Source organism: Caretta caretta, chromosome 12 (genome assembly GCF_965140235.1).
Source record: "Caretta caretta isolate rCarCar2 chromosome 12, rCarCar1.hap1, whole genome shotgun sequence".
NCBI lineage: Eukaryota > Metazoa > Chordata > Testudines > Cheloniidae > Caretta > Caretta caretta.
The window spans coordinates 19,117,331-19,130,182 of NC_134217.1; the positions used below are offsets into that span (position 1 = coordinate 19,117,331).

The following is a 12,852-nucleotide window of genomic DNA, read 5'->3' on the forward strand; positions in this document are numbered from 1 at the left end:
AAATGGCTGCAATCTAACTACCACATAAATAAAAACCACATGCAGCATTTATAGGGGACTCAAATGTAAAATCTAAAATTTATTCAAGTCAGTTAAGAAGAACAATTTGGATACTGGATCCTTCAGAGACTTTAAGACATAATACATCTTTCTGAATAAAGATAAAAATTTATCTGAAACAAAGTATATTCCTTTAATCTACCATAAAATGCTTTAGAGGTATTGGCCTCTTTCTTTCTTTTCTGGTCACTTGACATAGGGCCTAGTCCTCGTTACTGCAATGAGATAAGTAGCATCTTTAAGGATTACAGACTCAGCACTGCAGTCAGATAATTATACTGGAGCTGTTCATGGATAACAATATGAGCTTACCGTTCTGGGGAAATCACTCTGTTTGTTTTTGCATCCATATTGATTAATTTGTCCTCTGAGCCACTATCAGTTACAAATTATACTCCAAGAAAAAAATTAGCTATAATCAAATGTCAAGGGAAAACTATCCCCAACGAAACCTCATTTAGAGAGCTAAGTCTATAAATCTAAATAGTGTATGAGTTAGAAAAATATGGACAATCTCCAAAGTAACAATAGCGATCGGACTCAGTTTTAATCCCTCATGTAAAACTAGTTCTATGGATATACCTTCTAAACAGATAACATTATTAAAAGGGAGATGAGTCAGATAAATTGTCTGAGTGTAATAAAGATACACAGGAGGTTAAAACACAAAAACTGTCCAAATAAGTGATGGTCCAATTTGAACATAAATTACAACTGAGAAAACTCTGAATCAGTGGGAGAAACTCTTAATTTTTTTATTCCTAAATTTCCAAAATATATATTTCAGATTTGATGAAATGTTAAATATTTCATGGTGTTTTTGCAGTAGTTTTCTGAGATGTCACACCTGTTACATTTTGACTCAAGATATTACTTAATATGTTGCGTTTTACAGGTTTCAAGTACTCCGGTGAGGAGAACTCCCAGTAAAGTGATTGGAGCATTGGGCCTCAGATCTTTTTTTATTTATTTTAAAATGTAATATTTTTGTTCAACAGCTGGGGCCTGAGCCTGCACTATACCTAGTGCCCTCTAATCCTGTTATTTCAGTAGGACTGGAAAGAGGCTCTGCGCTTTGCAGGATCAGGTTTTAATTCATAATATTGCATGGTGTTGAAACAAGCCCTACACAGCACTAGTATAATCCGAATAATCTGGAAGGTAATTTCTATATTAATAGAGTAATTTAATAAATTGTAAGTCTTAATTCATTAATGTAATTTAATATTCATTGTTTTGAATATTTAGACACCTTTATCGTATGATTATCCCAATGAAGTGACTAAATCTTTTCCTAAGAACAGATCTAAATGTGCATACTCCTATTCATTCATGGAGTCTTGTTGACTTCCATGATTCCATGCAGGACTAAGGGTCTGCACATCAGATTTGTTTGGCGGCTCAGGCTCTCGTATTCCAAACAGCACAAGTTTTCTCAGTTAAAAGACCGTTTTTCACCTATTAATCCTTTTTTTAAAAACTATTTTTAGTCTTTAGTTTACACTTCAAATTTTCATTGCTTTGTTTACAGTTCATTAATGTCATTTTTTATGGTGTATGTCTATTGTATTTGATAGGATGGGAATTTCTCCAAAGTCACAGATATAAAGCAAAAACCTGAAGATACGATGGTTGTTGGACAATCAGTGTTTGCAGATTTTGGTGAGATTCCTCCTTTATTCCTCCCCCTAAGCTATCTGACACACATTTATTTTTATTATTAATTAGTTATATTTTTTTATATATATATATATTTTAAAACGCATGTTAAGCTTTTACCCAACAGATTGCAGTGGTTCCTTTGCAGGCATCATAGTCATGTAGATATATACTACATGTATTGTATTCCTTCACTCTTCCTTTCCTTCTATATATAGAACACCTGTTGAAGTCAATGAGTATTGTGCATGCAGAAGGATTTGATAATTTGGAAGTGACTATTTTAGTTCATCGTCTCAGACCTGTACCTGCTTACGCCGGTGCAACCCTAACCCTTGACTTCAGTGGGACTATTTACTTGCCTGAGGTTAAGCACATGTAAACTGTGTGCAGGATTGAGTCTTAAATCCCTATTAAGACTACTTTAAAGCACGTTTTTTGACATTTTTGTCTAGTGGGTCTAAACTTGGATATAATAACTATTTTTTAAAAAGCAGTAATGGAACATATTATGAACTAAAAATATTATTTTCTTTTTATTTTCAATATAAATATTTGCAGTTTATTAGGGATTAGATTCTATTCATATATTCATCAGTATTTTATTGAAAAAATGAAATGGCTCAAAGCTATGTGAGCACATAGCAAGTCTGTAGAACCATGTATTTCTCTGTTGCCTTTTTGATCAGATTTTCATAAGACATTTGCTTCCCTTTAGGCACCTAAATAAAGTGGTAAGTTTTCTGAAGTTCTCCGCACCTGGCAGTTTCCAGAATGCCTAATTAGAAGCTTTTGGATGCTAAACTCTTATGAAAATCTGGCCCTTAAACATTGAGTAAAGGTATAGATTATTGGAGTACGTATTGGGCAATGAGAAATAGAATATAGGAGGAAAATAATAGATCAAATATACTCAAATCATATTTTAAAAGCAGTGCATCAGAATGTAGTCAAGTTAAGAACGCTAACAGCTACTGGGTGATGACCACTCTTGGACTTCTAGTTGCTTCATTTAGGTGCTTAAATGCACCTAAACTCTTAGGATAATTAATCCTAAATTTTCATTAAGTAATTATGGCTTGTATAGATTAATAAACTTAACAGATTTGTAAAAGATGATTTGGAATTTTAAAGACTGAATACTTTGCATAGTTTATTAATTTAATTTGTTGCTGTATTCAGCGAACTTGATTACTGTGGTGTTGACCTCATTATTTTCCTAGCTGGGGTTTGCTTTTTCACGTCATGCTGTTCATCTGTTGGGAATCCTTTCTTATGTACAGAGTCACTTCGGATGTTTAAATGTGCCCTAACAACTGCCCATTGTATTTAATTGTCAAGACTGTAATATTAGATGACTATGAAGAATATTATAGAGAGGAGACTTTTTTTCCTCTAACCTCTTGGGTTCCCTCCATCCTGATTTCTGCCCTGTCCACTCTAATGTAACTGCTCACAACAGGATCTGTCATAACCTGTTCCTGACTTTCCCCCATCCCCATGTTCCTCAGCTTCACTGTTTCTTTCTTTCATCACTCCCCCTTCCTTCACATTATGTCTTCTGTTCGCTCTCTCAGCATTAGTTCTCCTCTCTCAAACTAGCTACCACCTCTCGGGGAAGTGGATTAACTATAGCAACAGGAGGAGAACCCCTCCTGTTTCTGTATTGAGCGTCTACGCTGAAGTACTAGAGCGGGGCAGCTGCAGCATTTTAGATCTTGCCACTTTTCTCCACAACCTACTGAATATGTCGATATGGACATATTAGTTATCAAAATCACCTCTTCTCTAGCATCACTCACCCACATTACACTTAGAATCATAGAATATAAGGGTTGGAAGGGACCCCAGAAGGTCATCTAGTCCAACCGCCTGCTCGAAGCAGGACCAATTCCCAGTTAAATCATCCCAGCCAGGGCTTTGTCAAGCCTGACCTTAAAAACCTCTAAGGAAGGAGATTCTACCACCTCCCTAGGTAACGCATTCTAGTGTTTCACCACCCTCTTAGTGAAAAAGTTTTTCCTAATATCCAATCTAAACCTCCCCCACTGCAGCTTGAGACCATTACTCCTCGTTCTGTCATCTGATACCATTGAGAACAGTCTAGAGCCATCCTCTTTGGAACCCCCTTTCAGGTAGTTGAAAGCAGCTATCAAATCCCCCCTCATTCTTCTCTTCTGCAGGCTAAACAATCCCAGCTCCCTCAGCCTCTCCTCATAACTCATGTGTTCCAGACCCCTAATCATTTTTGTTGCCCTTCGCTGGACTCTCTCCAATTTATCCACATCCTTCTTGAAGTGTGGGGCCCAAAACTGGACACAGTACTCCAGATGAGGCCTCACCAATATCAAATAGAGGGGAACGATCACGTCCCTCGATCTGCTCGCTATGCCCCTACTTATACATCCCAAAATGCCATTGGCCTTCTTGGCAACAAGGGCACACTGCTGACTCATATCCAGCTTCTCGTCCACTGTCACCCCTAGGTCCTTTTCCGCAGAACTGCTGCCTAGCCATTCGGTCCCTAGTCTGTAGCTGTGCATTGGGTTCTTCCGTCCTAAGTGCAGGACCCTGCACTTATCCTTATTGAACCTCATCAGATTTCTTTTGGCCCAATCCTCCAATTTGTCTAGGTCCTTCTGTATCCTATCCCTCCCCTCCAGCGTATCTACCACTCATCCCAGTTTAGTATCATCCGCAAATTTGCTGAGAGTGCAATCCACACCATCCTCCAGATCATTTATGAAGATATTGAACAAAACCGGCCCCAGGACCGACCCTTGGGGCACTCCACTTGATACCGGCTGCCAACTAGACATGGAGCCATTGATAACTACCCGTTGAGCCCGACAATCTAGCCAGCTTTCTACCCACCTTATAGTGCATTCTTCCAGCCCATACTTCCTTAACTTGCTGACAAGTATACTGTGGGAGACCGTGTCAAAAGCTTTGCTAAAGTCAAGAAACAATACATCCACTGCTTTCCCTTCATCCACAGAACCAGTAATCTCATCATAAAAGGCGATTAGATTAGTCAGGCATGACCTTCCCTTGGTGAATCCGTGCTGGCTGTTCCTGATCACTTTCCTCTCATGCAAGTGCTTCAGGATTGATTCTTTGAGGACCTGCTCCATGATTTTTCCAGGGACTGAGGTGAGGCTGACTGGCCTGTAGTTCCCAGGATCCTCCTTCTTCCCTTTTTTTTTTTAAAGATTGGATTTTTAAAGATCTTCTCCACCCTAGTCAGAATGTAGCCACCAAAATTATGTTGCCTGTCAATCTGACCATTTCAAACCCTTATTTGAAACCTTCCCTGCCAACCTCTTACCTACTGCATCAAGTTTAAACTTCTCATTCTTGCCTTTAAAACCCTTCACAACTCTACTCTATCTGCATTTTGGATATCATCTTCTGCTGTTTGCCCCTTTATTCTGTCATTTATAATACCTCATCTTTCCTATCCATAGTCCTCTTCTCTGGGCATTTTGTCACATTACCCTGCATACCTGGAATGCCCTCGTCATCCCATTTCATCAGGCCACTGCCCTCTTATTTCATGACCCTCTTAATAGCCAGTTTTTCTTGCAATTGTCACAATCCACGAATTGATAAATAACTTTAAAAAAAAAATCCCACAAGTCTTCCTCAGCTTTAGGATATACTGGGAGATCCATATGTCTAGTTTTTAAGAGTGTAAGCTCTTTGGGACAGAGAGTGTTGGTTTTGTGTACTGTATAGGGCTGAATGCCACTCTCAGTAATAAACAAATAGAAATAATGCAAATATTCATGTTGCTCTTCATTATCATTTTTTAAAAATTATTGCTGTGTTTGACGTACAATTGTTTCCTTAAGAAGTAATTTGTTCAGAAGACATTATCTACGCAAATGTCCATAAACTGTTCATATGCATAAGAAAGTAGGACCAACATTTAAATTAATTAAAATGACTTCTTTAAAGATTCTTGAAACATCAGGATTCTTAATATTTTAATCAACGTTTGTTTCAGAAAGCTTTAGAACAAAGGTATAAACTTAATTTGTATATAAATCCTTTTTTTTTTGCGAGTGTTAGAAACAATTAGTCTAGATTTTTCCATTCAGCAGTAATACTTCCAAATGCATGGATTTTTGTTTGTATATTTTAATAGTCAAAAGGACATTATGTTAAAATTAGTTCTGTTTTGTTCATCAAAATTTTCCTTGTAGAGTCCATTCAAGAATTGTACTTAATTTAACTTACATTAGGACTTGAATTTGAAGGTTTATAATCAAGCAAAATCTCATACATTGTGTATGTTGAATATGTTGGGAGGCATTTCAAGTAGTGATCCATTTGATCTCAGTTTGATAATGTTTTTATTTCAGCACCTTGTTGTTTTTTGACTGTGTGCTAAAATGTTTTGTTCGCATGGTAGCATTTACACCTACCAATTTTTTAAACAATGATTCAGGTGATGCACATATTAAAGAAGATAAACACATAAATTATTCTCTGGAATTAGATGATTTCCATAGATAGTGCTTTGTCCCACTGCAGTAACTAGCAGTCTTATGGCCCTGATTCTGCAAATGCTACTGCATATTAGTGGATCTACTTGTGATAGTTAGCTTTACCCTCATTAATGAGTATTCGCAGGATTGAGCCCATATTTAGATGTTGTGACATGGTTGCTGTCATAAACATACAGCTAAGGGTAGCCCAGAATTCCTCCTTACTTGTAAGGGGTTAAGAAGCTCAAATAGCCTGGTTGGTACCTGACCAACAGGATCAATGGGGAAAGAAGATACTTTCAAATCTTGGGAGGGGAGAAGGTTTTGTTTGTGCTCTTTGTTTTGTGTGGGGGTTCGCTCTTGGGACTGAGAGGGGCCAGACAGAAATCCGTCTTCTCCAACCCATCCCATCTAAGTCTCCAATATTGCAACCAGTATAGGTAAGCCAGGGAAGGTGGATTAGTTTATCTTTTGTTGTGAATTTTCCCTGTGCAAATAGGAAGGTTTTTTCCTGTTTTCCATAACTTTAAGGCTTTGCCCAGAGGGGAATCCTCTCTGTTTTGAATCTGAATACCCTGTCAAGTATTTTCCATCCTGATTTTACAGAGATGATTTTTACCTTTCTTTTGTTTTTAAATAGTCACATTCTTAAAAGAAGGATTTTTGATTTTTTCCATTGTTTCAACACCCAGGGATTTGGGTCTTTGATCATTTTGTAACCAATTGGTTAGGATATTATTCTCAAGTCTCCCCAGGAAAGGGGGTGTAAGGGCTTGGGTGGATTGCTGGGGGAAGAGGAACTCCAAGTGGTCCTTTTCCCTGGTTCTTTGTTAAATCACTTGGTGGTGGCAGCGTTCCTTAAACCCAAGGTACAAGGGAGAATTTGTGTCTGGGGAATTTTTAACCTAAGCTGATAGAAAAAAGCATAGGGGATCTTTCATGCGGGTCCCCACGTCTGTACCCTAGAGTTCAGAGTGGGGAGGGAACCCTGACAGTTGCTCTGACGTGTGGTACAGCAATTTTTGCCTTATTTACAGTGATGCTCTTGAGGGAGTAAGAAGAGAGCCCGTATTAGAGCCAGAAGATTCCTCTGTTTTATGGTGATACTTAAAAAATCCTCAAGATTTTTTAGCACAGTTTAGTTTGACCTTTAAAGATCACCTCTCCTAGGCGACTGAATTTTGCTGGTCTGTGGTATGGCTGCTGAATACAGAATTCATATATAGTATAACAAAGTGAAGTAGAAGTTCAATGATACTTAGAGGTTATGCTAAAAAATGTTATTTAATGTATTGTGCAAAAGTCATTAAAAATTAAAGTTTTAATTAAAATTAGGCCATGTACAAACATTTGCATATTGTATGCAGTTTGAAAGAAAGAACAAAACCTCAAAATATTCCGAAATGCTTTTTATCCATGCTTTCACAGTTTTGTATTGCCCTGATTGACATGGCTGTTAATGATTCCAAAAAGCAGATGGCTTTGATTGATGCCATGAATATTAAAAGGCACAAAGTGTACGTCAGCTTTCTTTTGAAAGATGTAAATCCTAAGGAGCCATCTGAAATAGGATTTCTCTCACCATGTGTTGTAGCAAACGGAAGTGACTTAATATGGCCAAAGGATGCATCATAATTTTAGAAACTTTGTCATATTTGATAAGACATTTAAATTAACTTAGATCCCAGGATATCTGGGATCTTGAACATTCTTAAATTATTCTAATTTTGTGAGCATATTTTTTAGGAAATATAAGAAGTATGTTCATCTAACTTGTTGAGTGAAGAATAAAAAATTAGATGTTCAATATTAAGCCACAGTGTAATTGCAGAATTTGGTTCTAATTACTATCAAAAAGCGTTGTAGATTTTCATGTTCCCTTTGTTGTAGAGACAAACTGAAAAGATACTTTTCACATACTGTAGTCCCAGAGAAAGCTCAGGGATAGCTTTAGCTTCTCATAATTTGAACATGATTATGAAACAATGTAACAATATATTGTTTTAGGCTCTTTTGATATAGCTAGGTTGAGAGGACAGAAAAAGTGAGAAGTTTCTTGCACTTTTATTTTGTAAAAGAAAGAAAATAATTTAAATCCTTTTTGATTTGAGAGAGACAGCTATAGGTTTCTTGGTCATTTTTTTTTCTCTGAAAAGATGATACCAGTGAAGTTGCAATGTACAGAGTCTAAAAGCAAACTGACTTTCAGAAGTGTGTGTTTGGTTGTTTTTCCTCTGGAAACTAAAACAGAACTCTTAAGCATAATTATTTTTTCTTCCCTTTGATCTTTTTGTGACTAATCTAAATCAATATCTTAGTAAATTAAAAGTTGAGTAGATAATGTGTGAAAGATAAAGTAGAAAAACCTGACCAGAAGAATCTAATTTATAACCGTCCTTAATATATACTTGAACCACTGGAGAGACATTCCAGATATGTGAAAACTGAGCATCTCAAACTGTTGGTTCAAAGAGACAGTGGTATTGCTATATGGAATTTAATCAAATACAGAAGTATGGCATTCAGTAAACATTGCTTGTAGATGAACTAACCAAAGTCAGGAAATATGAAGGCTAAGGTGAACAGAAAACTGTTTAATACAAAATAGTAGTTGATTGGGATATGCAGGTGAATGAGACACAAACTCGGGGATGGATTTTAAAGCAGAGGCCACAACTTATTAATTCATTTTAATTGGAATAGCAATGGGAGTGAGTGCAGCCTCCTGGTCTCCCCTCCTGTCAGTACCAGACACCTGAATGGAGTCCAGCATGGCATTAAATGGCCTTATTCCATATAGCAAATAAATCAGGGTTGTCATCCTTCAGCCTAACTCACTGGACTCAGACTACCTCTGAATTCTCTTGTCCCACTATGGGAATCAGTCTGCAAAGACTTAAGGTCTACCCCTTCTCCTTACAAGCTATTAGGAATACCAGCCAGATTCTATGTCTTCATTCGTGTTTACCCCAGGAGTTGGTCCTTTCAGACTTCTATCCACATTGGACACTGACTGTAAGCTGAGATGAATTAGACATTCCCTTTTAATTCCCAACATTACATTTCTATTCTATTCCTTAAATCTAAAACCTGGACTACTAGGGTGGCAGAGAAAGCTCTCCTCCCTCCCCTGAAATGCATTTTAAGGCAGGAAGAAAGATGCAGTGAGGGAAAGGCTACAGTGTACTTGAACATACACGCTCCCCACCTTACCCTTATCAGGGTCCCAAGTGTGGACCATTCTCCTACTGATCAGGTCAAACTTCCTCACTCCCCCACGGAGACAGTGGGCAGAGGGGCATTGTTCCCTCTCCATTTTCTTTGCACTTCACATTTCTAGAACACATATATTCTGCAAAACGCTTCAAATACATTATGCACAGAGCTTTCTGAACTCATATCTTTGCCAACTGGAAACAAAAATTTCATTTTCAAAAAGTATGTATTAACCTGTAAGTTTAAGGTCTCATGTTCAGTTAATGATTTTAGATCTTTAAACACTTTTTTTCTAAAATTTGTTTAGAAAAGCACTTAAGTATAAAACTCCAACCTTAACCTTTATCATTGTGCAAGAAATTTCCATATTCTAGTAAACGTTACACTGGCAATATCTCGGCACAGTCATTGAAGGGAAGGCTATAACTATAAACTTAATTCTAAAGTTCCCATTTTCTTCTTGTTTTTGTTTGGGATTATGTGCTTTTTTGTCTAACATTTATTTTTGTTTCCATTTGGCTAAAACTAAGTACAAAAATTTAAATAGCATGGGAAGCTGAAAAAGTTCAAGTCTAGTGTAACAAGTAAATAATTGTGAAATACATTCACCTGATTAAATGTAACCGAGCTTTTGGGGAATTAATATCTGTAGTGCAAGTACAGATTTAGATACTTCAATGTTATACATGTATCCTTTCAGTTTTACCTGCAATAGGGAGACTTATTGAAGCTGTGTAGTAAAAATCCTTATTAGAAATAGTTATTGTACATACACAATAGCCCTCTTTCAAAGTAAAATATCCTACATTTTCAGTTTTGTTTCTGTTTAGAATTTAAATTGCTTAAATTGAAGGAATTCTTCAGATGTTCAAGTATGTCTTCTTAAACCTCTAAGCTGTTTGTTCATTGTGGATGGGATAAAGTTGCAAATAGAACCAAAATGGTTCTTTTGGGTAGTTTTCTTTTTTTTTTAAGGGAGTGAAGGTTGAGTTAAATTTCTAAAACATATACAAGTTCTGTGCAACTGGAAAAAGTAGAACTTTAGCCTAGAATACACTTTTTACAAGCAACTAACAAATGTAACGAAGATGAAGAGTATGGGTTTACAAATCAGGAACAGGTCACACCATTGTGAAGCTCTATTCTGGAGTGTGTAGTTGTTTTGCTTATTTAATATAGGGTTGAAATTTGAGAAGTGTTCCCTGCTGCACACTATCATTTGGGATCCCTTACAAGTATGGTGGAGTAGTATATGTTGCCCAAATCAAAATTGAGCACTTACAGACCGTCCTTTCTGCTGTCTGAATCATCAAATAGCAAAGATGGCAACTTGTTACCATTAACACTTCTAATTTGTTTTGCTGAAATGGAAATTGCTTTGCAACATTATTTAATTATTTGATTTATTTATGGTTACTGCTGTACAAAGATTTTTTAATTTTTATATATAAAGTTTCATACTTTGCAAAATTCCCTTGTTGCCTTAAAATTGATAATCAGTAACATGGATTACTTGATTTCAGAATACAATGCTATCTGTAAAACAGAATAAAGCTACACCTACCAGATTTGTGAAATACACTAGTCTGTGTGACAGTGCAATTCACAAGAAAAAAGAACATATATAATTGTAATCTAATTGTAAACTAAAACTAACTTCATCTTAAGTACAAAAATGGGGGGAAATGACTTTCTGCATCCAAAGCTCAGTTATGTTTTTAAATACAAAAAAAACCCCAATAATGGACATTCAGATAAGTCAGCCGCCGTAGAGCTTTTCTGCGGTCCTAAGTCAAACAAGGAAACAGTATAGGGAGGTCCCTTGCTGCTTTTTTTAAATACCCCACTATTTGTGGAATTAGGCATTATTGCCAGTTAGGCTTGTTAGCATTCCTTCATGGTGCTCCTGCTGATTTACCAGCCCTTTTTAATGGATTGCAGTGTTTTATGGCTCTTGAACATGGGGTTTAACTATCACTGCCGTATACTAAGTTGGACCCACCCACACAAGTTTTCTTCAAATCAGACATTAACAACTTAAGAATCATTGGTACACCTGAATCCATAGAATCTGGGACCATGGTTACTGTTCATAGCAAATTACGTTCTTATATTCCCCAGGTGAACATGTATATTTATTTAGGAAGATGACTGCTTGCCAGACTGATTAACTCACCAGATCTAGAACTTGAGAAAAAGTCATGAAATGTTGATTTCTGAGATCTAGACTTGAATGGCTATCTTATTGGAATTTTGTTGGTTGTTGTATGTATTTGTTAATAACTAACTTTTATGTACATTAATTCCAGTTTCAGTTTCCGTTCCTGAGATCATAGTGCTGGGACTACACATAAGAACGTAGATCATTAGTGTGCAGTCTTGAAATATTAAATAGGGAGTTGGTGGATTATCAAGGGTCTTAAGTATCTTGGGCTTTTATTGTCCTCTTGTCTGATCCAGTAAAGTGGTTTACCTTGGTGATACCTGCATTTTAACAAAAACACATTTCTTTTCAAAAAGTAGTTTTAACTAATGTTGCTCTTCTAGTGATTGCACATGTGCATTCCACTCTAGGTGTGTGTTACTTGGGGAATTCTGAGCATCTGTGGACGCGCAGAATTCCTCAGTCACGCATAATTTTGTATTTTTCTGCATAAAATATATTTTGCCAAGGCAGCCAGCTGTTCTGGTAAAGAAAATTCTATGCCCAGTGCTGCAGAATTCCACCAGGAGTAGAAGTTCATTACAGCACCCTGCCTGCGGAGCCAGATTAGGATAGAGTGGGGCACACAGGGCTGCTGGGGGATCACAGACTGAGGAGCTAGTGGGGCAGGACAGCGTTGAGCCTGGGGACAGTGGAGGGGGGCTACAGAGACCCTGAGGGGTGGGGAGACAGGGGCACATGTGCCTGACTGAATGAGAGAGGCTTGGGGTCAGCCAAGGACTGCATGGGGAAGGCTTCCCAACTCCCTACAATCTCCCCTTCTACCCCCCAAAAAAACCCTTCTCCCACCCACACCCACCACCTTCCAGGTTCACTCCTAGGCTCCTTCCCTCTCCCTCAGCTCCTCCGTTACCCCGACTCCCCCAAGCCTTTCCACTGTTTCTGACAGGTGCAGGTAATACAGTTCTGTATTGTAATTTAAGTGAATTACTCAAAGTTCTGTATTAATATGCCTAGTAAGGAATCTATTTGTTAAAAAAAAAAATTACTGGAATCTTTTTTTTTTTTGGCCTGTATTATTACAGACATACTTGCTGACAGATAATTTGAAATAAATTACCAAAATAATTGAAACTGGCATGATTCTATTGTGTTGTTTGACAAATGAAATATGTAGAATTTTGCAGAATTTTCAAATATTGTGTGCAGAATTTTGAATTTTTTGGTGCAGAATTTTTCATTTTTCAGTGCAGAATCCCC

General features: G+C 37.2%; 1 protein-coding gene across 3 annotated transcripts in view; it reads left to right on the plus strand.

The window, feature by feature from the left end:
* ITFG1 (integrin alpha FG-GAP repeat containing 1) overlaps positions 1-12,852 on the plus strand; it is a 219,357-nt gene that overhangs the window by 67,538 nt on the left and 138,967 nt on the right. For 2 of the 3 annotated variants that reach the window (XM_048816944.2, XM_048816941.2), the window contains exon 8: positions 1,638-1,722. The exons of the other annotated variant lie outside the window; for it this stretch is intronic. In XM_048816944.2, the coding sequence (XP_048672901.1) occupies positions 1,638-1,722 (85 nt within the window). The remainder of the gene's footprint in view (positions 1-1,637; positions 1,723-12,852) is intronic. 3 annotated transcript variants of the gene reach the window in all.